General features: G+C 35.9%; 1 protein-coding gene across 4 annotated transcripts in view; it reads left to right on the top strand.

The window, feature by feature from the left end:
* cdi (serine/threonine kinase) overlaps positions 1 to 26,315 on the top strand; it is a 276,437-nt gene that overhangs the window by 189,488 nt on the left and 60,634 nt on the right. For all 4 annotated transcript variants that reach the window (XM_090415955.1, XM_090415954.1, XM_090415953.1 and 1 more), the window contains 2 exons: positions 16,891 to 16,973; positions 22,574 to 22,658. In XM_090415955.1, coding sequence (XP_090272081.1) covers positions 16,891 to 16,973; positions 22,574 to 22,658 — 168 coding nt within the window. The remainder of the gene's footprint in view (positions 1 to 16,890; positions 16,974 to 22,573; positions 22,659 to 26,315) is intronic.

Raw genomic sequence — 26,315 nt, 5'->3', positions numbered from 1 at the left:
TAGACCCCTCCGATTATATGGACTCCCAAAAATACATAAACAAAATGTGCCATTGCGTCCCATAGTGGATGGCATTGATTCCCCCCACATATAAATTAGCCAAACATTTAGCCAAAACGCTCGCATACACTGGCAATACACCATCACACATAAAAAACTCGACCCACTTTAAAGCCAGTATAGAAAACCTCACACTCCAACACACTGACATAATGGTCAGTTTTGACGTCTCCTCCCTATTCACTATGTCCCACTCAAAGAAACCCTTGAGCTCATCCGAGCCAAGTTTCCTCCCGATATCTCAGCCCTATTTCAGTTCACAATGAACTCAGGCTGTTTCGTTTGGCAAGGAAAGTTCTACAAACAGATAGAGGGGACAGCCATGGGTTCACCACTTTCCCCACCCTTGGCCAATTTCTTTATGGAGACATTTGAAGAGAAAGCCTTAAACTCCTCCCCACAAAAACCCACTATTTGGATTCGTTATGTGGATGATGTGTTTGCTATTTGGCCACATGGCTCAGACACACTCCACTCCTTCCTAACACACTTAAACAACCAACATCCCAGAGTCCAGTTCACCTTAGAAAAAGAGGAAAACAACACCCTCCCCTTCCCAGACACTTTAATCACCCGCCAGCTTGATGGATCTTTGGTTTTCTCTGTTTACAGAAAACCCACCCACACTGGCAGATACATTCACCAGCAATCCCCCCCCCCTCGCAACAATATGGGGTGATAAAAACACTATATAACAGGGCAAAATTAATCTGCTCAGATGACAAGGCCCTGACTATGGAACTAAACCACATCCTCAACACTTTCTTAGCCAATGGCTATAACCCCAAAAAAATCCAAAAAATACTAAAACCTGTAAACCACAACCCCCCTTCCCCCCTCCACAATAAAGACTACACCAAGTCTATCACTATCCCCTACATCCAGGGCACCTCTGAAAAAATAACTAATATCCTCAAAAAATATGACCTTACTTCCTGTTACAGACCATATAAAAAGTTGGCATCCCTTATCCGCTCTACCAAAGACAAACCACTTCCCCTAGACCTACCTGGTGTATACCAGGTCCCTTGCAGCTGCAAATTGTCCTACTTTGGCCAAACAGGCAGAAGAACAAATATCAGGATTTCAGAACACCAAGACTACATCCGGTTTCACCAGTACAGCCGCTCTGGGCTGGCAGACCATGCCTTAGATACCCACCATAAAATTCGTTGGAAGAAAACAAAAATAATCCATCGCAGCAAGTTTAAATACGAAAGATTATTCAAAGAATCTTCAGCAGCTCTAAAAAACGTTCCTAACCTCAACAAATTTGGGTGCATGAAACTGCCCCAAATTTGGGAGACTTTCATTATGAGAACTTCAGCCCAACTGCCAAGACTACCAAATTAGCCCGCAAGAGGGCACCATTAGGACTTTAGGAACAAAATTAGTTTCTTACTTTCTTCCTCATTTGCTTTGTTAGTTCCTTAGTGCACATACCATATCTTTATGTTCCTGAAGATGGCAATGTGACATTGCCGAAATATAGAAGTGATTCATTAAAGTTATCTTTAATTAATATACTTTATATGCATTGTTAATTCCATAAATTAATTACCAGTTAATCCATCATAAAAGAATGATTTTGAGATGCAGAAATCAGTAAAATGTGTTCTACATTGGTAGAGTCCATGCCTAAGCAAATTAATGAACTTATTAGGAACAGAGGGACAGATACAAATTATTGGGTAAACTTGGAATTTAATTTTTATACTAATTTTCTTTCAAAATTAAAACATTTTCTTTAAAATGTGAGTGTTCTTATTAATTTGTTCGCTACTGTATGTATTCCACAGAAGCCAAACACCTTTTCTTTAATACATGTTTAGTAATTTAATTTATCATTCTTTCAATAATTAAGGTTTTATAACAGATATAAGTTAAAGATGCCAAGAAATTATACTCTTAGTTTAATCCTTTATAACAGATACGTTTAATAATCAGTATGTGCTACAGAAGTAAATCAAAAATTATTCTTGCTGTGCCACTGAATGTATTGCTGTTCTTAATTTTTATGGTCTCCTTTCTTTCTCTATTCACTAGTTTTTGACTATAAAGTCTAAACTAGTGAATTTCAGACATGAGTATCTTGACTTCTAGTTTCCACAAAATTTCTCATTCCAGTTAAAAAATAAATAATATTTTTGAGAAAGGAAATTTTGTTAATGATAGTCTAATAAAAGAAGCCATTACTACTGGTGAATTTCATGATTGCTGACCAGTTTGAGCCAGACTGGGGGCATAAAACTAAAGTAATCATTCATATACTATGATGGAATGGGTAGAGGAAACTAAACCAAACCAGAGAAATTAATTATACCTGCATTCTTGCAGTTTACTGGCATTTCTAATGGAAGCAGAGTAAATGCCATTAGAAACCTCAGCTGCAGAAAAGACGGCTTGAGTACTTGTTAAATGACCATAAATGTTTAAATGTAGAAATACAGAAGTTTTATATTGCTATACTGCATAATTCAGAAAGCTGTAGTCTGAATGGAATAGAGATCTCATGGTATCCTTCCTCTTTTTCCAAATGAACTTTCTTTATCTCTCAATTCACTCACTCAAGTTTCCAGTTACTTTTTCAAATGCTTCATTTTATTCTTCATTTGTCCATCTGAGTTCTTTCAGACTACACTTATTGCAGCTTTTTTGTTAACCACTCTTGACTGCATCACTTTTTTTTTTTCATTTATTCCATCATCACACTCGAATACTCTTTCTCTTCATCCTCACAGTTCAGAGTTATTCTGCACTGTATGCAAGAATTGTATATAGCAATTCTTGCAGCAGATCCACTGAGAAAAGTCCAATATGAAACTCAATCTTCAAGCCAAAACTTTTCGTACTGCTGATGTACAAGCACAATTTAGAAAAATCATTTACCACAATTACACCTTTATGTATACCACCTTTACCACGAGTTGCCTCCAGTCCTGAAAATACTTCAGGTGCATTTGTTTGCTTACACTTGGATAAAGGATTAAGCCAGATATATAATTGGTAACACAGCCAGTGAAAAACACTTCCATCATCAATGTGTAGTGCTGTAGTGGTTGGGAGAGCCTCAGCACTGAAACAGAAACACTTTGAGTATGAATAACTTTCCATTCTTTATCAGGGTGCCCTCAATAAGCCCCAACCATATCCAGAAATCATTGCAACTTCAACTGAAAGCAAAAGCAAGAAAACATCAGACAGCAATAAATGTGCTGACCTTTTTAATATTCCTGAACGGATGTTCTTCAACTGAAGAACATCCACTCGGGAAATATCATCCTTCTTCATCCAGAAGGGTTGGCAGGATTTCCAAAATTAATCAAGAAACTCTGTTAAGGGGGGGGGGGAATTCTTATAGAAATAACACTGACAGAGTATTTCCTTCGTGCAGCATCGATCACAGATCACTTCATACAATACCGATCACAGTTACCCCCCCCCCCCACACACACACACACACTCCACAAAAGTTTGAACTGTTCTTAAGGAGTAATATCAGAGTGGGATCTCCTTGATCTTCTAGATGAAGAGATCTGCTCCAAATTGAAGGAAAGGATTGACAACCATGAGATATCTGATACATAGGGATGGTCATCTGGTTCCCCCACCAGGAATATCATCCTTACTTTCACCACACCCTAACTATCAGCATATGTGAAATCAGGATATCCCAGCTGTCCAATTAGGCTCTACATCCTGCTGCTTTAAATGTCAAAAGTATTGTCATTCTCAAATTGCCATTTGTGCTCGATGCAACAACAAAGATCATGAGAACAAAGACACTGTAAAAGCAAAATGCCCTAATAGTGAGGGAGATCACCCAATGTACTCCCAAGCAAAACATGCCAAAGAGATGGAGGTTAGAAAAAAAGATCCAAAAAATAAAAACGAAGCAGAGCCTCTCTTATCAGTGGTCAAAGAGGTAGTGTATCACAAAAGTAGCAACATGTAGTGATTAAATCCTCTAGTGGCTAAACACTGAGAAGGCAGCAGTAAAGAAAATGTCAGTAGGGACCTTAACACGTATGCCAGTCCCATTGTTCAGAATTGCAACATCCCTGAACTTGTATGATTTGCTTGCTGTCTCTTTAGAGCATATCAAAGAGAGAATGATAATGATATGGGCTCACTCCCAGTGATATTCCAAAAATGGTTCTCTTCAATGAAAATCGACCAATTAAAAGAATAATGGAATGTGTGCTGCAGAAAATCATGGACGTGCCTCCTGATCCATTAATAGGCAAGATGGTTATCTCTGCCCCCCCCCTTTCCACAAGAAGATAAAATAATTAATATACCTAGTGTCCTAGAGGGGGTCGAGACAGTGTCTTGGATATTTTTCCAAGAAATGATAGATGGTGGTAGTTCACTACAATTCTCCAAAAAAGAAAAAAAATTCAAGCACATTTGAAACAAGATGTCAAAATACTGGAAGCCAGGTGATGCCACCAAAATTGATAATGAAAATCTACCTACAATGGAATTGTCATGGATTCCACTAAAACAATGATGACATCAAGACTTTCTTTCAGCATTATAAACCAATATGCTTTTGCCTTTAGGAAACATGGGGGGGGAGTCTAGAAAATTTCTAGACTCCCCCCCCCCCCATGTTTCCTAAATGTTTCCTAGAACAAAAATGATATTAAAGGAACTGATATAACCACAAGAAAGAGCATACGAGGTATAAGAACATAAGTTATCATCATAACTATGCTAATAGTATGTTCTTTCTTGTGATTGTATTAGTTGCTTTGATGTCATTTTTGTTCTAGGTGTTTAACAGATCTTTCTAGACCCTGCCCCCTCATAACTGAAGCTCAGTAATGATCTTGCATTATGAAATGTAGCCATCACTCATAAGGACAGGATATGGTATGGAGTTGCCATCAGTGGGCAACTATACCTTCTGGGCAATTGTTTAAACACAAGTCCCACTTAATAGAAATGTAGAAGCAGTTGTCATGCAGATTCAGATCTCTTATAATAGTATGCTGCATTTACTTGCCTCCTTCTGCAGATATCTCTCATCATGACTTTGATGATATCGGGTTGCAATTACCATCCCCTTTACTTTAAATGGACAGAACACTCTGTGAGGTAGTGCCTGGACAGAAGGAACTCGAGATCAAAGAGTGTTATATTTGATTATGGTTTCAGAAAGCATTTCAGTTGAAGACATAACTATTCTGCCTCTGGTTGGTGACAAGTGATCATGCGGTACTCACTTGGGAAGTGACTAAGTTTATGAATGTTCCATCCAGAAAAGATTACATGTTGAATTACAAAGCAGGAAATTATGACCAATGAGGAGTATACTGAGTTCAGTGGAATGGGATCAGTTGCCGGATGAGAAGAGTATTGACATTGCATGGGAAGCATTTAAACAATACTTAAATGATGCGATATCAGAATGTGTCACAAGAGTTCAAAGAATAAATAGGGCAGGAGTCAAATGGATGTGTAATCTTATTAAGCAAGAGATTTGTAAGAAAAGAATGATGTGGAAGGAATACTGTCTGCATAAGGATGATATCTATTATGAAAATTATAAGCAGCAGGCTAGAATAGTCATGAATGTTGTACGGAAATCAGTCTGGCCCTGCTAGCTAATGACAACCCACAAGAGGTCTATTGATATGCTGCAAGTAAAAGAAAGAATGAATATGAAAGAATAACTCATCTAAATGCAAATGCCATGAGGGTTACAGATTTAGAAGAGGTTGTTCAACTAATGAGTGCCCAATTTGATAAAAAGCTATCAATGCAACATTGAGCTCACTGCTACCTCTTCACTGGGTAAAGAAACTCAGGTGTATGAGGATGAGATATTAGAGCTCTTGTGCAAACTGAATAAGAATTCAGCAAGCAGGATTTAGGAAGTATAGAACAACAATTCAACAGATTCTGATAATAAGGTTAATAGCAGAGAAAGCTAGGAGAAAAAATAAAAACATATATACTTGCTTTGTTGATTTTCAGAAAGCATTTGACAGTATTGACCAGAAAGTAACATTAGCAATTCTGGAATCCTATGGAATTGATAAAAAAAAAAACTAATAGCTATATTAAAAGATGTTTATCAGTATGCAGTTGCAGCAGTTAGAATAGGTGATGATTTGGGGAAATGGTTTAAAACAAGCAGAGGTACTAGACAGGGAGACCCAATATCACCAAGCATTTTCATCGCACGTTTAGAAAGAGCAATGGACAAACTGAAGGAAGATGCCAAAGGAATATCTGTAGACGGAATGAGAATTAACAATCTGAGATTTGCAGATGACATTGTTATTATTGAAGAAGATGAAAGAGAACTACAATAAACACTGAAACTGTTAAATGAGGAAGGGAAGAGATTTGGACTTGTTATGAACTTGGAAAAAACAAAGACAATGGTATTTGGTGAGAACATAAAACAAAAGATACAAGTGGATGGAACTGATATAGAAAATGTAGAACAATTCACATATTTGGGAAGTAAACTGACATATGACTTGGACTGTAAAAAAGAAATAAAGATCAGGATTGCAAAGGGAAAAACAAATCTGAAGACCATGGATAACATCTGAAAAGTGACATGATCAGCCTGAAAACAAAACTAAGAGTACTGGAAACATGCATCTTCAGCAGTGTACTGTAGGAATCTGAAACGTGGGTAATAAATAAGGAATCAAGAAAAATAATTTTGGCATTTGAAAGAACTTGTTACAGGAAGATTCTAAGAATAGGATGGGTACAGGAAATCACCAATGAAGAGCTCTATCAGAAGATACAACCAAAACTAGATTATAAAACGGAAGCTGCAATTATTTGGACACATCTGTAGAATGAGTGAGGACCGGAAGATAAAGACATTTATGTTTGGTGTTTTGGATGGTTTAAACAGATGAGGTAGACCATACGGAGAATGGATAGATGATATAAAAGACTTGTGTAGAATGGGTGTACAAAAATTGCGACACTGTGCACTGGACAAAGAAAGGAAGAAGATAGTGAAGCAGGCATCGGACATCAACAGGCAGTGAGCCCATGGTTCGTGATGATGAATAGGGACTAATGGGATATTAGTACATGTGCTAAAAGAGTGTTCAGCTGAACTGGATATTCCTTTGACCAGGCTGTTTAACATGGGTGTTAGAACAGGGAAGATTCCACAGGAATGCAAAGAATGTATGATAATTCCATTGCACAAAGGTGGGTGCAAAGACCAATATATCCAACTATTGACCAATTAGTATCTTAGGACTGATGGTGAAGATTTTGGAAAAATTGGTTAGGGCTCACATTCAGAAATGAGTTGACAGTGAATCTCTACTTTGCAATGAGCAACATGGTTTACTACGGGAAGGTCATGTTTTAGCAACTTGCTCGCATTCTTTAACAATGTCACCATTGAACTAGAGAAGGGGAATGGATACACCATGATACTTTTGGATTTTGCTAAGGCTTTTGACAGACTACAGCATGGTGGACTATTGCATAAATTGGAGAATATGGGTTTGGATTATAGAATATTAGCATAAATAAGAGGATGGCTGACTGACATATCAAAAAGTGGTATACAGGGGTTGTGAGTCTGCAAGATTTAAGGTAACCAATGGTGTACCACAAGGATCAGTGCTTTGTCCACTTTTATTCAATCTTTACATTAATGATATTAGGAAGGATTTGACAAGTGACATACAGCTATTTGCTGATGATGCAAAGATAGATAGGGTAATCGGGAATGCTGCTGCTATGCAGTACTTGCAGAATGATTTAAATTGGCTGGAATTGTGGGCTTGGGAAAATGGTTGTTAGTTCAATGTCAGTAAATGTAAAGTCATTCACTTCAGCATGATTAGATATCCAATATCGTATTATGTAGGTGGGATTATGATAGAAGAAACTGATGAGGCTAAGGAATTTGGAGTGTTAGTAGATAGGAAGTTGAAGTTCAGGGCCGTGTAGCAAAGATTGCAAATACAACTCAAAAGATAATTGCAATGCTGAAACGAATGTCCACATGTAATGATAAGGATGTCATTTTACCTCTTTACAAGGTCTTGATAAGACCTCACTTGGACTATTGTGCACAGGTCTGGTTTCTGTTATGATTCTGATATATTGGAAAGAGTGCAAAGGAGAGTGTTAAAAATGATACCAAGATTGTGGAATACCGATTATGAAGACAGATTGAGAATTTGTAGGCTGCAGACACTAGCAAATAAGAGAAAGAGGGATGATATAATTGAGACTTACAAACTTCTGAAAGGATTATACAGGATTTCAATTGATGGAATTGTTCAATTTATGGAGGGTGCAGAAATGGCAAGAGGGCATCCTTGGAAGCTGAGAATGAATGCTGCTAAGAAGGGGGATGAGGGCCAGATTTTTCTCTCATAGAGTGGTGTTATTGGAATGTGTTGCCATTCAATGTTGTGAGTGCAAGCAGTGTGAATAAATTCAAGAATAAGTATAATAGCTGGTGCGTGTAGTATGTGGCCTCACTCAATGAGTCCCTGACTCCCTGGAGGTCTCTCTTAATAATAATATCCATTTTTTTTTGCATGGGCAACCATTCGCTACATCATTGATATCACAATGGAAAATCCAGCAAGCTGATTGGTTCGTATTCTCAGTCTTTGTAGAATTTGATTCTGCGACAATCAGTTTATCTCTCATTAGTGATGCTGCAAGTTGTGTGACAGTGTATTACAAAAGCTTTTACAACTGTAATTCCTGAAACATCTAGTTGGTTTCCACTTTTCCGTAAACAGTGGTGAAACACTGATTGCATGGCAGCCAAGGCACTCGGAATAAAGCTTAGCATATCTTCCACAGATAACATAATCAATAATCCCGGGTGGACAGGGAGACGTAGCGTAGGAGAGTGGATGTTGAAAGCAATGGTGAATGTTTGTATGGAGATGGAGTATATTGTGATGTGGGCGGGGAAGTTGAGACTGAGCGGATATATGTGGTAAGCAGTGATAAAGGTGATTGGGTAAGGGCATTTGTGGTGGGGAAATCACAACCACAAGTGGCTTGGATAGGACTAGTTATAGACCTAAAAATGAACTACTGTGCATTTGTTTACAAATGCCAGAAATATCAGAAATAAAAGAGGTGAAATGGTTTCACTGAGTTTATTTGTCCCAAAATCATTGGAATAAGTGAAACATGGTTGAATGAAGATGCTATCCTAATGGGAATAGAAATGGAAGGCTACAGTATTTTTCATGAGTATAGAAAGGAAAAGAAGATAGTGGGAGTGCTACTGATGATAGCAGGGGAATTATGTCCACATAAGGTAGACATGAAAGAGGGCAATAGTGACAATGGTTATGAGGTAGTGAGGTGGAGGTTGATAGGAAGACATATCTAGTTGGATGTTGCTGTAGGCTAGGGCATGTGGAGTGGGACAATGAAGAAATGTATAAACAACTTGGGTTAGTGAACAAAGGAAGGAAGGATAATTATTATGGGCAATTTTAATTATGGTGGTATAGATGGGAATGAAGAGATATCATTTAGGATATAAGGAAAATGAATTTCTTAAGTCTTGAGAGACAACTATCCCAGGCACATGTAAAGGAGAGGATCGAGAATTTTAGAAATGATCATTTCATCAGAGGATGTAATTGGGAGTTAGGTTTTTGCACTTTCCTCCAGTTGGTGAGCGTGATCACATGGGTTGTGGCTAGCCATATGCAGGCTTCTGTGAGGAAAAGATATATGTGAAATTACAAGGCTGGTGATTATGACAACAGTTTAGGAGACTGCTTGAAGCTATAGCATGGAATGAGGAGTAGAGCAATAAAGAAATAAGTGCTTCTTGAAAACTGACAAAGAAATACATAACAGCATCAATATGTGAATGTATTCTGAAGGTCAAAAGACTGAATAAGGTAGGTGTAGAATGCATGAATTGAGGGGCTTATGCATGAAATCTTGAAGGCAGCCTTTGGAGACAGTACAAGAATAGTGGTAATAATCAATTACATGTAGAGTATAAAGAACAAGCCAGGAGAGTGACTCAGTAAGGAAAAAGGTAGAGTATGAGCAGAAATTTGCAAATCGGACAGAGAAAAACCCTAGAGAGCTTTTTAGATATGTGGCAAGTAGAAGGAGGGATGATTATGGTAAGGTGATGTTAATGGATGAAAATGGTAACTTCTGCAGAAGACATTGTTAAGGTATTCAGTAATCAATTTATAAGGATATTTCATCCTCATCAGGGTGGAATCATGAGGTACTTAAGTGTAGAGGACATAAGCAGAGGATGACTTAATTGTGAGTGAGCAGGAGGTATTTGAGGAAATAATCTTTACCAATAAGGTGATAGGATTTGATAATATATCACCACATGGCTTAAGGGAATTGGCAATAGCATTGGCATGACTTTTTAATATGTCCTACAACAGTTCAGGTTCCAAGGGAGTGGAAAGAAAGTAAAATTGTTCTACTGCATGAGGGTGGTGATAAGACTGTATCTACAAATTATAAGCCAATCTGTATATCTGAAGTTTTGGTGGAGATACTAGAGAGATGGTGAGAAGTAGGATATACAAATAAGTTGATAACATCGGTATTCTCTGTGGTTATCAGCATGGATAGGGAGATCATATTTTACTAATTTATGTACTATAACAAGGTGACAAATACTTTGTACAGGGAAGATGCATATACAGTGGTCTATCCAGTTCTATACTGAAACTGTTGTGATAATTAATATTGTCTCTCTCTCTCTACAGGTGTACTATTATATAAAACATGTTTGTTTGTTTGTTTTTATTTAGTTCCCTATATATTAGCTGATGGCATGAAAACCTCGCTTAATGCGATTAATTAATCGATCAATTAATGCATGCTAAGCGAAATCACGTTAAGTGAATACAATAAACAATAGGAATAATTATAATTCATCTGTCAGTTAGTGTAAATTTAGAAACAAAATTACAGTATCATTCTCACTTAAATGTTCTGAATGCACATCTAGCAAGTTTTTCACATCTTCATTAAATCCAAGTTCTTTTCCAATTGTGTTGATTTCTTCAATAATGTTAGATCTTGGATTTTGCACACGATAAACTAATATAGACTTGAGTTTAAAGTTGCCTTCTGCATTGCCTCCTAATAAAAGCATAATAATACGATCTCTTCTCTCCCCCGGGGGAGAAGTCTGACACCCCCGGACCCTTGAAGCTCTTGACCAAATTTCTTAAGGTCCGATTTCAAGGTAACTAACGTGGCAACGGTATCCAATTTTCCAATGGAGAGTCATAGAAAGATATCAGCCAATACTACCAGGGCAGCCGACGCGTTCCTGATGATAAAAAAATATGCTTCCAGGACTCATATTAACATTTTGCAACTCAATATCAATGGTATTCAGAGAAAAATTGATGATGTGTGTCTACAAGAAACAAAACTGAACAGAAATGTGAACTTCAGCATCAAAGGATACACAGTTCTTAGGAAGGATAGAGAGAAAAGAGCAGGTGGCGGGCTTGCTATCCTTTTGAAGACCCCAGAAATCAAATTCAAAGAAATGACTCTAAATCAATATTTAAATAATAACAGTTTGAGGGAAGCACAAGCTGTTGAAATACACCTACCAAACCATTCTATTTCAATCACAAAAGTCTACCACCTTGATGATACAAATATTGATACAGACATCATTGAAAAGCCAAGCGAATCTCCAACTGATACAACCATTATACTTGGTGACCTAAATGCAAAATGCCCAATGTGGAGCTCCCCCAATTTAGACCATAAAGGTCAACAATTGGAAGACCTCTTTACAGATTTGGAACTTGCAACAATTAACAATGAACAGAGCACCTATCTCTCTCTAAAACTATGGGAACTGAATCTGCTATTGACATCACAGCTATTAATTATAGCATTGCATCAAATGCACAATGGAAAATTTTGGGAAATGCCATCAGTGACCACAGACCCATAATAACAACACTAAACTTCAAGATTGATCAAGAACAGCAAATCAAAAGGACATGGAACTTGACTAGACAAGGTTTACTGAAATCTTGGAAAGACTCTGTCAAGATGAACCCGTCTCTGGAAACCTTGACAGAAAATTACAAATCCTTACTTCACACATCAGTAAAACTGCCAAAGCAACAATACCAAGAGGCAAATGGAAAAATACCTGGATACCATACTGGAAAGATCACAATATTGATTCAATGATTACAGAAAGAGACAATATCAACGAACAATTCAGAATTAATAAAACTGATGAATACAGAAAGAAATTAATGGACATAACACACAAAGTAGAGCAGGAAATTTGGAAGTGCAAACAAGAGAAATGGGCAGAGTTTTGCAGTAACCTGGATCCAAGAAAATACAGCCAACACTTGAACATTATTAGAATCCTAGACAACAATATCAAAAAAGAGAACCAACAAAAACAAACTTAATCATAAATGCTGGGAAACAAGCTATTACAGATCAAGAAATTGCAAACACACTGGCAAAAACCTATTCAAACAATGCCAAACTTCAGTATAACAGAGGACAAGACCCTCAATAAACTCGTAAGTAAAATACTAAAACAAGCAAGAACATACCAAACTAATGACATCTTCTCCCAAGAATTTACACTAAGTGAACTAAATTCATCAACTGAGAAAACTGCACCTAATAAATCTCCTGGTAATGATCTTATCTTTGGTCATATGGTCAACACCTTGGAAAAAACACCAAAGAACAACTTCTGGACATTCTCAATACCTTCTGGCGAACAGGCAAACTTCCAAAAGAATGGAAAAAATCAATTATTGTACCCATCCTGAAAGAGACGATATCAACGAACAATTCAGAATTAATAAAACTGATGAATAGACCTATCGCATTAACTAGCATACTCTGTAAAATTACTGAAAGAATCATACACTCCAGGCTTATGCACTGGCTGACAAAAAATAAGAAAATCAACTACTACCAAACTGCCTATAGAGCCCGTCATTCAACAACAGATCAATTATTCTACTTCTGCCAAACAATAATAGATTCATTTCAGTAAAAACCAACAAAAAAGACAACTGCGATATTCCTTGATATGACCTCTGCTTTCGATCGTGTTTGGATCAAAAAATTAATACAAACAGTACATGTATTGGAATTAGAGGAACACTTTAATCTGGATTGCTGATTTCCTTAGAGGAAGAAAGATCAAAGTCAGAATCAATGCAGCAATATCAAGGGAGTGGAGAACCTGGGCTGGTGTTCCCCAGGGCTCAGTACTCATTCCCTTACTATTCCTTTTATATGTCAATAACATTCATCCCTACTTTACAGAAGACACAAAAGTAGCTTGCTATGCAGATAATATAGCCATCTGGCACACTAGTGCTAAAATCAAAGAATCAGAGGAGATTCTAAACAAATCCATGAGAGGATTAGAAAAATGGTCAGATGAACTTAAACTCAATCAACCCAGACAAAACAAAACTAAGCACCTTTAGTACAGACAGGAAAAATAGACATTCCTACAATCCCAAAATCATGATCAACAACAAGCTAATTGAAAAAGTCGCAAATCCAAAATACCTTTGTATTACGCTTCATCAGGAATTACGTTTTGCACAACACATCTCTAACACTTCCATCAGAGTTCTAAAAAAATTAAATATACTGAAAAGGCTTTGTGGAACAAATTGGGGCACAAAGCCAAAAATCTTCAAAACCACTTACACTACACTAATAAGACCAATAATGGAATATGCAGCATCTATCTGGTCACCTTCGGCCTCATCAGTAAAGGAAAAATTAGACAAAATACAAGGAAAAGCATCCAAGATTATCATTGGTGCAGTCTCATCCACTAACAACATACAAGCCCAACAGGATTGTGGGCTTGACCTGCTGGAGGACAGACGAAAATTTGCCACCATAAAATTCATAAATAATATCAGAAGCTACCAAAGCGAGCATATCTCCCTAAAAACTTATGAACATTGAAATCAAAAATTGCAGACTTCAAAGATCATCAACTTTACAATATGATGACACTATCAGGAAGGAAATAGGTCTTGATCAGCTAAATGCCCACATAAACAAAGAACCTCTATTTTCCAGTCCTTTACCTTCAAATACCTCCATAAATCTTAACCTTACCAAACTCTGTACAAAAAAAGAACCAAAAGAAATGCTCAAAGAAAAAGGCCTAACTACTATCAACCTTCTTTCATCCTCCAAACAGGTTATTTGTTATACCAATATGATTAATTGAGGCACTGGTGTTCTCCTTCTACTCCCGAAAGGTGAAAAACTTTCAATAAAAGTTGGATCTCAGAGAATTGCTTCCAATTTTACCAGTGAACTTTACGCAATAAATAAAGCACCTGAAGACTACTTAAAATTATCATTATCTCAACAATCTGAGGGAATTATAATTTACAGTGACTCAAGATCAGCTATGGAGGCAATCAAAAATGGCAATACCAAGCTCACGCAAGACACCCATAAACTAAGTTAAGGGGGATAAAAATCCCTTATTGTTTTTCAGCCAGTAAGCAAAACTAAGATCGAAAACTACGATCTGAACGTTTCATGCCGACGAATTGTCGGCGGATCCAAGCGTAAGTGACCACTTGGTAGTGCCACACCAAGGCAACTGGTTGCAAAGGAGGAGCAAGCTCCCTCACTGTTCTTGATATTTTCTCATAATGTAAAAACACACAGCTCCTAGGAGATGTAGTACTGTTTTACATTATGAGGAGAGGTCACTACCCAGACTTACATACTTTTGCTATAGCAAAAGTATGTAAGTTCTGTTCACTTAAACTCTGATATTCTAGGTCCAGCTACTACTCACTGATGAGACCTCAAAAGAGGTTGAAACCGGTCTGGGTAGTGACCTCTCCTCATAATGTAAAACAGTACTACATCTCCTAGGAGCTGTGTGTTTTTACATTATGAGAAAATATCAAGAACAGTGAAGGAGCTTGCTCCTCCTTTGCAACCAGTTGCCTTGGTGTGGCACTACCAAGTGGTCACTTACGCTTGGATCCGCCGACAATTCGTCGGCATGAAACGTTCAGATCATAGTTTTCGATCTTAGTTTTGCTTACTGGCTGAAAAACAATAAGGGATTTTTATCCCCCTTAACTTATCAACCTCGCCAGAAAAAATAGCCATTTGGCTTTTCATCTTAGTTATAATATGTTATAATATAATATAGTGACATACCTTTCTGGCAATCGTATAGCAAAAGTATGTAAGTTCTGTTCACTTAAACTCTGATATTCTAGGTCTAGCTAGACAACCATAAACTCTTAAATCAACTAAAGTGTTCAGGAAAAAGTTGCAGTTTACAATGGATTCCTGCTGATGTAGGCATTGAAATGAAGCAGCTGATAAATTAGCATAAGAGGCCAGAGAACTCAACCAAGAAACTCGCATGATAAACATGATAACTCTTGCTGATGCTAATGCACTAGCAAAAGCTAAACTAATTCCACTGAAATCAGTGATACAACATCCAATTCCCGAAATCAATGCTGACAGAAAGACTTCCACCATGATAGCAAGACTACAAACAGGACATTATAGAGAAATGAAGATCAATACAGATGATACGAGAACATATAAAAACTGCAACAACTGCCCCAATACTGACCTGACATCCACTCACATCTTTACCTTTCCAGCAATTACATCAGCCTTGCAAGAAATAGATCCTAATCCTGAACAACAGCTCTGTACAAACAAAATCATCGACATAGCCAAAGCAGTTCAACTAGCACATGGAAACATCTAAGACTCTTCAAAGGACAAGACAACAACATGTTTCAGTTTTAGCTAGGAGTTTTTGTTGGCATACACTTTCAAAAGAGATCAATTTCGTCAACGAATATTTGCCTATTGTCATAATCACCCTCCTGAATTATCCTTTGCAATTCTTCAGGAAACTTTGCTGCAGGATCTTGATCAGCAAAATTCACATTCCTCATGAAATTTGGTCTCTTTCAGTGAGGTAAAAATATAGAGAGCTTTTGCTTGAATATTCGTTGTACTAAGAGGTATTCTTTTTTGATTACAAACCTCAATCCAGAGTGACAGAAGATGCTCCATCTCGATCATTAAATGTCTTCTATTTCAAGTAATCTGCATGCTTAAAGAAGCAGTAGCACCTTTTTCTTGTTCTTTGTATACTTTGCTCTTATTTAATATATTCCAAACTGTAGGCTCGCTGTATCCCAGGTCTTGAACAATCGTATTACTAGCACCACTTTCATGTCTCTTAATTACTTCCAGCTTTTCCGTTTGCTGCAGATTGGCGACATAAAATTTTGCATGGCATAAAATTTTGCATATCGTAAAAAAAATTGCGTTAACTGATTAATCACTTGAGTAAAGCTGGAAATAGTGTCATTTCACTCAATCAACTCAATTTCGCTAACTGATTATCGTGCATATCAAATTTGCGTTAAGCAAACTTTTCCTGTATCTCTTTATTCTACCATACATTTCTAAAGTACCTTCATAGCCCAGGAGAAAATATCTATGTAATTGAATTGTAATTGTGGTTAACAAGGTTATCATTTGAATTGCTATATTTGCTGTTTTGTATTTTTTGTACAGTTATAATTGCACTTTAAATAATGAATAATATTCTGTTAATTGTTTAGAAACCATCTCTTTTAAAACAGTTTTGTTATATGCATTTCAAGGCTATTGATAGTGAATAAAAATTTAACCAGTAGTGTTTCAGAAAAATTAACTATTTGTTTATCTCTTTCCATGTAATAAGCATTCATTATAATTTTAAATGCAAAGATTTTAATAACTGGCTTCATATTTCTTTATCAGAATGTTTTAATTAAAAATGAAGGATCTGAAATGACAGCCTTTGTAGGAGACTTTGGATTGGCTGAGAAGATACCTGATCCAAAGTAAGCAACCTTCCCTCAGGCCTTTTTAAAGTTTTTATCTGAAAACTTTCTTTAAAAAGTTTTCAGATAAAATGGCACAAAATGATCATTTTGTGCCATTTTATCTTTTTGATCATTTTTAAGTACAGCTTGTTTTATTAAATAGGCTATACTTATTTTATTTTATTAAATAAGCTGCACTTATAATAAAACATTGTTCATTTATCCCTTTCATGTTATTTAATATACATTATATTGGGACTTGATAGAATGTTGATTTAACAAGTAGGATAGTATGTTTTTTGCTTTCATTAGTTTTTATTTTTAATAAAGCATCTAAGATATTAGTGATACACTGACTTATTCTGAAAATTCTGAAAATCACAAAGAGAAGTTACTTTCATTTCTCTAGACTTAGAGATAGTAAACTAGATTCTTCAAAAATTATGGCATTCAAGCAAGTGAGTAGTTGTTGGAAGTTTTTCTACTTGGTTATACTGTAAATTAAAGATACCAAGAAATTATATACTTGGTTCAATCCTTTATCCAAGTGTAAGCAAACAAGTTTGTGCCTGAACTATTTTCAGAACCGGGCAACCCTTTTGGCAACTTGTATGTGAAAATATGACTTTGGCAGTACTTCGACTTTAGTATCACCTCTGGGTCTGGCTACCACTCATGAGACCTCAATAAAGGTCAAAACCAGTCTGGGTAATGGCCCATTGCATAATACATGTCCATAAGGAGATGTGGTTTGCATTATTGGATACTAAGGCAAGTAATGTGAAGTCATGAGCTTCTTTATACAAGTTGCCCCAGTCCTGAAAATAGTTTAGGCGCAACTTGTTTGCTTACACTTGGATACAGGATTAAACCAAGTATATAATTTCTTGGTATCTTTAATATCTTTTATTTTAAGTGAGCACTAAGGATTTGCTGTATTAAGACATTTAAAAATATTCAGTAAAGTAGCACAATGGTAAGTAGCAATTTTGTCTTCTGTCAGAACCCATCAGATGTTATAGTGCTATATTTATAACTGTGCTTTTTAAGGAAATAGTGATGTATATAGAATATTAATTACCATAACTTTAATTAATATTTCTGGTATTTTGGAAATATTAATTAAAAAAGATAATCGGAAATGACACTAGTTTTCAGGTACCAAGATTACACATGAAGAGTGGGGGGGGGGGAGTCTTCAAGATTCTCTAAGTAGAAATTGACAAGTGCTGATGATAATGGACTTTTCATAGCAGGTCTTTCAATCTGTTTGTAGAATTGGTTTCTGCTAACGAAATAACTCGGGTTATTTCATTAGCAGAAACACTGAAGCTATTTCGACTATGTCTGGATGGAGCTCCTCTGATGACAGTTGGAGAGTGTCAGTCAGAAGTACACTGGTAAGAATTGGATGTCTATAGGCTAGGGTTTTTTTAATGCTATGCATTATGAGATGAACCTTCAATCTTCCTTATCTACAAAATCTCCTATTTATCATCCATGAAAGATAAACATATCTCTCTCTCTTTCTTTCTTTCTTTTCTCCCGATGTTTGCCAGGTTCACTATGAGTGCTTCCACTCATAATTTTGTATACAAATTATGAGTGGAATATGAAAACATTCTTTGTTCTTGCTTCACCTTGTGATTATGCTGATGCATTGATGGTTGTCCATTAATTTCTGTCCAAAATATACTGCTCAAAACAATTAGAGGATATTTTAGTTTCTGTCAGATAATTATAAATTTCTGCAAATAATAACTATTGGGTATACATGAATAAATATTTCTTACTTATAGATTGGATGTAATTGATGAGATATTGTTTGAATAATCGATATTACAAATTTAACAAATTATATATTTTAGCTTGAAATAAATTTAACAAGAATAGCCAAAAACGCTTTTGTTAATTTTCAATAGGGCATATGGTCTCCATTAATAGCCAAAACAGTGGTACATCTTGATTACACGGACTGGATAAGATGATCAAACAGTTCTTGTGGGATGTTTCTCCAATCTTCTGTGAAACTATTTCGAGCTCTTGAAGCGATCGTGGTGGCACCAGTCGAGCAGAAGCGTGCCTACCTAAAGCATCCCAGGCATGTTCGATCGGAATTACAATCCAGTGAACAGGTGTTACGTCCCCCCTTTCTATTGTTATGGCTATTTTATGGTCAAATTATGTCTCTTCCTTCCCTTATCTCACTTCTTTTATGTGCTCTAATCTTTTACTCTTAACTTGGGGCCGTATTTTACTATAAGGATATGGTTCGTGGGTTGAAAGCAAAGAGATTCCCACTCTATGGCAATTCCTTTGTTTTGGAGCTAATTGCTGGTTTTTCTTCTGACTCAGGGAAAATTTCTATTTTTGCTGCACCACTCTAAGTTCTAGATTTTCAAACAGTGAAGAATCAAAGAACCAGTACCGAGCTCTGAACTGTATCCTTAATTTCTGAATCTTATATAAAATAACTCAAGTCTCAAATTTATCCCTATCTCAGTCTACAGTCGTGACCTCCCTTCCAAAATGCCTCCCACTGTGGTTCGATTTCTATGGGGGGTGCAATAGAAAATGATCTCAGGCAAGGCAATTTTTTAAATCAAAAAAAAAACATTTAATTATGCACTAAATAAATTACACGTCATGGATAACTCAGACATACATTTACTTCAATATCCATTTCAGATAAATCATAAGCCACTCAATCTCTCTCTCTCAATGCCTCCCACATGGCACTTGAACAAAGGTGAAACAAAGGCTAATGACTCAACACTATTAAGGTTAACTCTGTCATGCACTAATTTCAATGTCAATTTCAGATAAAATATATGGCACTTAATTTCTCTAATTCTATCTTAACAAGCATAGGTATCAAATCCACATAACACTCAAACAAAAGATACTAAGATTAATGACACAATTCTACTAAGGTTATGCACTTCACAGACGTTCAGGTCATGCACTAATTTCTACGTTCATATCTTGGGATTTAGTCTGTCTTTCTAAACTAGGTTTCTAGAGTCCTTACGTGAAATCACAATATTCTAGACTTAAACGTTCCATTAAAAGTTATAATCATTCTTTTGCACACTTTCATTGAACAAAGAAAAGGTTTCTACGTTACCACCCAGTTGAGAACTACTGGAAAATCATACGCATCTCGATACAGCTTCACCTTCAGATTTGTTCCTGATTCTGTTCGACCTGCTGTTTCTTTCTCTTCAGCTTCGGGCTAGATGAATCTCGGACACTGAAGACACGTGCTTATCATTCACTGGTTGCCAGGTTTAAGCAAAGCTCGGCTGTCTATACTGCATACCAGACCTCAGCTCCGCTGGACGAACTTTATATCGGCAGATTCTCAAGGACTGCTCAGCATTCTTTCTTCACTTGTGGCTCGACACTTCGCCCAAGAAACCGGGACGAACATCGGGCATGGAGAGTATGACTCCCACAAGAGCAGACGACTCACCGGCAAAGGACTCTGACAGAGGATCCGACAAACGAGAGAAAAAGCCCCAGTCCGGCACTGCATTGCCTTTTTAAATTATGGGAACCAATTCCTTTGTCTAACTAGCTGACTTTCTCTTACACTTATCTTTAAAAATTTATTTGTATAATGACTGTGCCATCAAAGATCGCACAAAGGAATTGTTTGTATTTTCCTATACATGTAAGAGAAATGCTCAGCAGAACACAGAATTATCTCTAAAACTCAGTTCTAGAGTTTTAAAGATAACAACGTTAGTAACTTACTATTAGTCAGTCGTAGTTAACTTTAAGGTCACACAGGTTCTATATTTTTATGAGAACTGCATTGATAAGTTGAAATCAGGCAAGTTATTAACAAACATACTAAGACATGGCAATTACAAAATAAGAAAAATGGGATTCCACACAACAAATTTATCTGGTTCCTTTCATTCAGCTAAATAACAATGCACTGCATGGTTCTTAAATTAATTAAAACAGCTTTTCTAGCCTTCAGCTTAAAGATAAAGACAAAACATATACGTTCACAATACGTGATTAGTTTCACACACACTCTAAAACAATTTAACTCGGATCATTAACAGGATAATGCTTAACTAAGCTTCACATTCAATCTCTCCTCTCAACATTAATTCTTAACTCTTAACATTGACAAATGCTCATAATTCTTTAGATAACTATTTCACAATAATATAGAAGTGCAGTTTTCCAATTTCACAACTTTATGTTATGCTAGCAATTATATAATCAGCAATCCCTACTCTACGGTTCACATTCCATAACAGTTCTACATTAATCTTAATTGAAACTTTTCTCAGCCAGTTCAGCATTCAAGATCCTAGAGATCACGAACATAATTTTCTTCTTTCCCGTTGGAACTGCAAACACAGACACTACTCCACGGCAATAACGATATAGCATTCTCGGAGATCACTTAGGGGACTTCGCGATTGGACTTCTCGAATAGGCCGACACTGCTGTTAAAAAAATCTCCTGTCATCGTCAAAATACTGCCAATGGGATATCCTTCCCCCATCCTTGGAACAGCTGGACACAGGGACCTCTTCGAAGCGACACTGGAACAAGTTGGGAACAGAGAGAACCTGAGAGCAGAGCACCTTTTTATTCTACCTTCACAACCTTAGGATTTCTTCAGATCGAGTTGCCCAGATGTTCTACCAGGCATCCCCCCCCCCCCATGAAATTGCTGAGTCATGGTGAGAAAACCCCATAACTCGCTGACCTTCGTGCGTGGCAATAGCCTCAGATCCACATTTCTAATCCTGTCTGGGCTATCTCTGGCGGTCAAACATTTAGCAGTTCATTCTAATATTTTACCAGATTACATAAAACACTAATGAAAAAATTGTTAATTAAACTACAAGTATTTTGTATCGACTTTCTTTCTCAAATAAAATCTGTATATAAGGATTTTGTACAAAATTCCTTCTATACAAGATTTTACAGTGTCCCTCAAAATGTAAGAAATTTAAGAAATGCCTATCTAGGTAAAGTCATGGCTATGAAATGTTGACTGTGAGAATGAATTAAAAGAATCTAGGCTAAAAAGCTAGTAAATAGGTAGAAAAGAGGGTGATGAAAGCAAAACAATCAAGTTAGTAAAGGAATTTTATAGGAGAGACATGGGAGATATATTGCTACTTATCATAAGACACTGAAAAGACACTTTTTCTGGAAGATGAATAAGGATGTTTGTCAAGATATGAAGGACTGTGCTTTTCTGCTCATGGCAAAATAAGTAGAGAATGGTTTACAGAGGAAGTTGGTGAGTTTATGATCGTTGAATGAGTTGAAGTAGTAGTATGGCATTAGGTGCTTAGAATGTACTTGTACTACCCCAGCACTGTTAATTTTAGACTTTCATGGAATATATCTGGACAATAATTTTGTTATTTTTGTTGTTATTATTATTAATATTTAGCAGCACACAATATTATTGTACCTCTGTGTATACTTTGTTCTTGTCTTTATAAATAGATTCCTTTAATCAATGCTTAATTTCATTGAATGTTAAAAAAAATTGAAATATATTTTTGTTATTGTTCTAATGATCGTTGCATTTTTACAAGATCTGATAACCCTAGTATAAACTTTTTTTCCAGAGATAAAAGCCAAAAACTAAATATTGTTGGTTCTCCTTACTGGATGGCTCCAGAATGTCTAAGAGGTGAATGGTACAATGAAAAGGTAAGCATAAGAAAATGCCATGTAGAAGTAGATGCAAGCTGATCGATTCTTAGTATCATCATCTTAATATCTTCACATAATCAGAAAACTCAAGTAGGTTGCCTGTTCCACCATTTCTGCCATGTTTTGTATTAAATTCATTCATTCTTGTATTCCATTCGTGATGCAGAAAATCCATTCCCCTTTTCCATCACACTTCATTTTTTCTTCTCACTTTATCTCTAATACTCTCTGAAAAATTAAAAATCATTTTCTTTTAATACAGTTCCATTACTGCTTAATGAAAATCACTTTATCCTTATCCACTATCAGCATTAACTAAAATGGCTGCAAAATGGAATGAACATAATTAGAAATTATTCACTATCTTCATCAAAAAAGAAAAAAAATCTTGGCAAGAAAGAAGTGGTGTTATCAGAAATTAGCTCCAATAAATAAATTTCAGACTCTACTATACTGATGGAAAAAAAAAAAGGAATAGGATTTTGAATTTGCAAACTCATTGCCATTCTCTTCTATCAAAATCTGTTCTAGTATCATTAGAATAAGAAAAATTACTCCCCAAGAATCACAGAATTAGTGGAAATTTCTTATACTAATTTTCTGAAATCAAGAATTCATGTTAAAAATTGGTATAAAAATCAGGAAAATTAATTTTACTAATATGCTTTGAATACTAACAGCTCTTGACTACAAATATCCTCCAGTTGTGTGTCTGTGGGTATTTTATATTATTATCTAGGATGTATTTTAGGACAGGAAAGAAAGCCATTATTACTACTAAAGTGAAAGCTCTAGTATCATAGAGTACCATGCTGTTATTCTGTAGAAACTGATACCAAAATCAACAGCATTTAGATGCTTATAAGTCTTGGCACATGCTACCTTTTAGGTGTTGCAGGCATAGACTTCTGTGGCTAATTGGTTCAAAAGACATATTTTGGTGATTACACCACATTTTTTATTATTCAGTTATACTGAATATACTGAAATAATAGTTCCCGATAAGTTTCGTAAATCGTAGGATTTACATCTTCAGGAGTAAATAATATAAATTAAAGTTTAAACAACAGAAATTAATAAATACAAATCATAACTGTCTGGTTATTCATAAACTCAAATAACAGAATGCAGATATAAAACGTTATTGACGTTGAACAGTACTGGATGATGTCATGTGTTCTTGTAATAAAAAACTACCTCAGATTGAGGTAGATTTTTTATTAGAGGTTTGACCACACTTGATAGAGAATTAAACCTTGATTTTTTATTGGGTTGGGTTGGGTTTTTCAGCATATTAGCAGCTTCTTTAAATTTTCTTATGTAGCAGTTGTTTTCTATGTATGACATCATCGTTTTTTGCCAGAGTACATCATGTCCAATGGAAGTGGTATGGAAAGCAAGACCTGTTTTTTTGTTCTCTTTTGTATTGTACGTCTTTTTGGTGTTCAGTCATGCATATATCTCCAGATCTTTCTGTTTGTCCTACATAGCAAATCCCTTAGACAGAGACCCGACTTGGCATACACACAAAAAAACAAATGATCTCATAAAAAAAAGTGCCTCTCTAGACGGAAGAACTTAAAAAATATTTACAATCAAAACATCCTTTGATACCAAGAATCTATGGTGTTCCAAAGATCTACAAGAGACAGATATACCTTTAAGACCAATAGTAGATGGAAGAGATTCACCGACTTCCAACTTGGCAAACTACCTCACCAACATGATCTCACATCATATAGGAAAAACATCTTTCTTCATAAAAAATAGTACACATTTCATAGAAAAAGTGAAAGATATACATATTGGTCCATCAGACATCTTAGCAAGCCTAGACATTATCAGCTTGTTTACAAACATCCCGAGACAAGAAATTTTAAATCTCCTAGACGACCTCTCCCCCCCCGGACATCTTAGATCTTTTTAAACATTGTATAAACAATACTTTTTTCACCTATCAAGACAGAATCTGGGAGCAAAAAGAAGGACTGGCCATGGGTTCATCATTATCACCGGTATTAGCAAACCTATTTATGGAAATATTTGAAAACAATGCTCTAAAGAATTACAATAAAAAACCAAAAATATGGTTATGCTATGTAGATGATATTTTCATCATATGGAATGGAACAATAGATGAACATATCAGTTTTAAAGATTATCTCAACAATTTGCACAACACCATAAAATTCACTTTAGAACAAGAAGAAAATAAAAAAACTTCCTTCTCTAGATATTCCATTAGAAGTTAATGAAGAAAATGGACTCTCCTTCTATATAGGTAGCCGACCAACACGGGAAGATTTCTAAATGCAGCCTCACACCACCATCCTTCACAAAAAATAAGCTTAATTAAAACTCTTCGAGACAGAGCATACAATATCTCCAGCACACAAGAAAAATGTAATGAAGAACTAAAATACTTAACACAAACCCTCCAACAGAATGGATATGAAAAAAAAGCATCAAGAGGATCCTTAAAATGCCTCCAACTAACAACACAATAAAACAGGATTACAAAAACGCAATCTCGCTTCCTTATATCAAAAATGTTACAGATAAGCTAGCCAAATTAATGAACAAACACAACGTAAAAGTAGCCTTCCTTCCTATGGAAAAAATCTCAAGATTCCTACATCCACCAAAACCACCTCATCATCCTCTTAAAACACCAGGAGTCTACAAAATCCATTGCTCTTGCGGGATTTGCTATGTAGGACAGACAGGAAGATCTGGAGAAATGCGCATGACTGAACACCAAAAAGACGTACAATACAAAAGAGAACAAAAAAACGGGTCTTGCTTTCCATACCACTTCTACTGGACACGATGTACTCTGGCAAAAAAACGACAATGTCATACATAGAAAACAACTGCTACATAAGAAAATTTAAAGAAGCTGCTAATATGCTGAAAAAACCCAACCCAATGCAATAAAAATCAAGGTTTAATTCTCCATCAAGTGTGGTCAGCTCTAATAAAAAATCTAGCTCAATCTGAGCTTGGACTGTATGAACGAGAACAAGAACGCGTGACATCGTCCAGTATTGTTCGACGTCAATAACATTTTATATCTGCATTCTGTTATTTGAGTTTATGAATAACCAGATGGTTATGATTTGTATTTATTAATTTCTCTTGTTTAAACTTTAAGTTATACTATTTACCCCTGAAGAAACTTGTCAGGAACTATTATTTCAGTATATTGTATAACTGAATAATAAAAAATGCAGTATAATCACCGAAATATGGCCTTTAGGTGTGTTTTGCAAAATGCATAAATAGCTGATTGATTGATTTTTGTTTCTATATGTAAGTTATCCCAGGGACTCTTTCACTGTACAGATTTCATTGAAATTTTTTACTTTGTGTCTTTACTACAGTTAAATGATGGGATTCCATTTTTTATTTCAATCGGACTATTTACAGGGACACAAGAGTTAAAAGAAAAAAAATTGTTTGGATTATATATTGCAATAACTGCTCTATCTGGATGGAATTTAATCCCAGTTCTCCATCAGCAGAGTTCAAGATTAGCACCATCAACATAAGAAGCATTGGAAAAGAAATGGAATTAGCATTTCTTTCATGAAGAAGAATTGGGTAAGTACCAAATTAACATGAGGAATTACTGAAATGAACATAAAAACGAAT

This window comes from Typopeltis vanoorti, chromosome 3, assembly GCF_054136105.1.
Source record: "Typopeltis vanoorti isolate ZY-2024b chromosome 3, IOZ_Tvanoo_1.0, whole genome shotgun sequence".
NCBI lineage: Eukaryota > Metazoa > Arthropoda > Arachnida > Uropygi > Thelyphonidae > Typopeltis > Typopeltis vanoorti.
The sequence above is the reverse complement of the archived record's forward strand: the minus strand, read 5'-3'. Positions and strand labels throughout refer to the sequence as shown.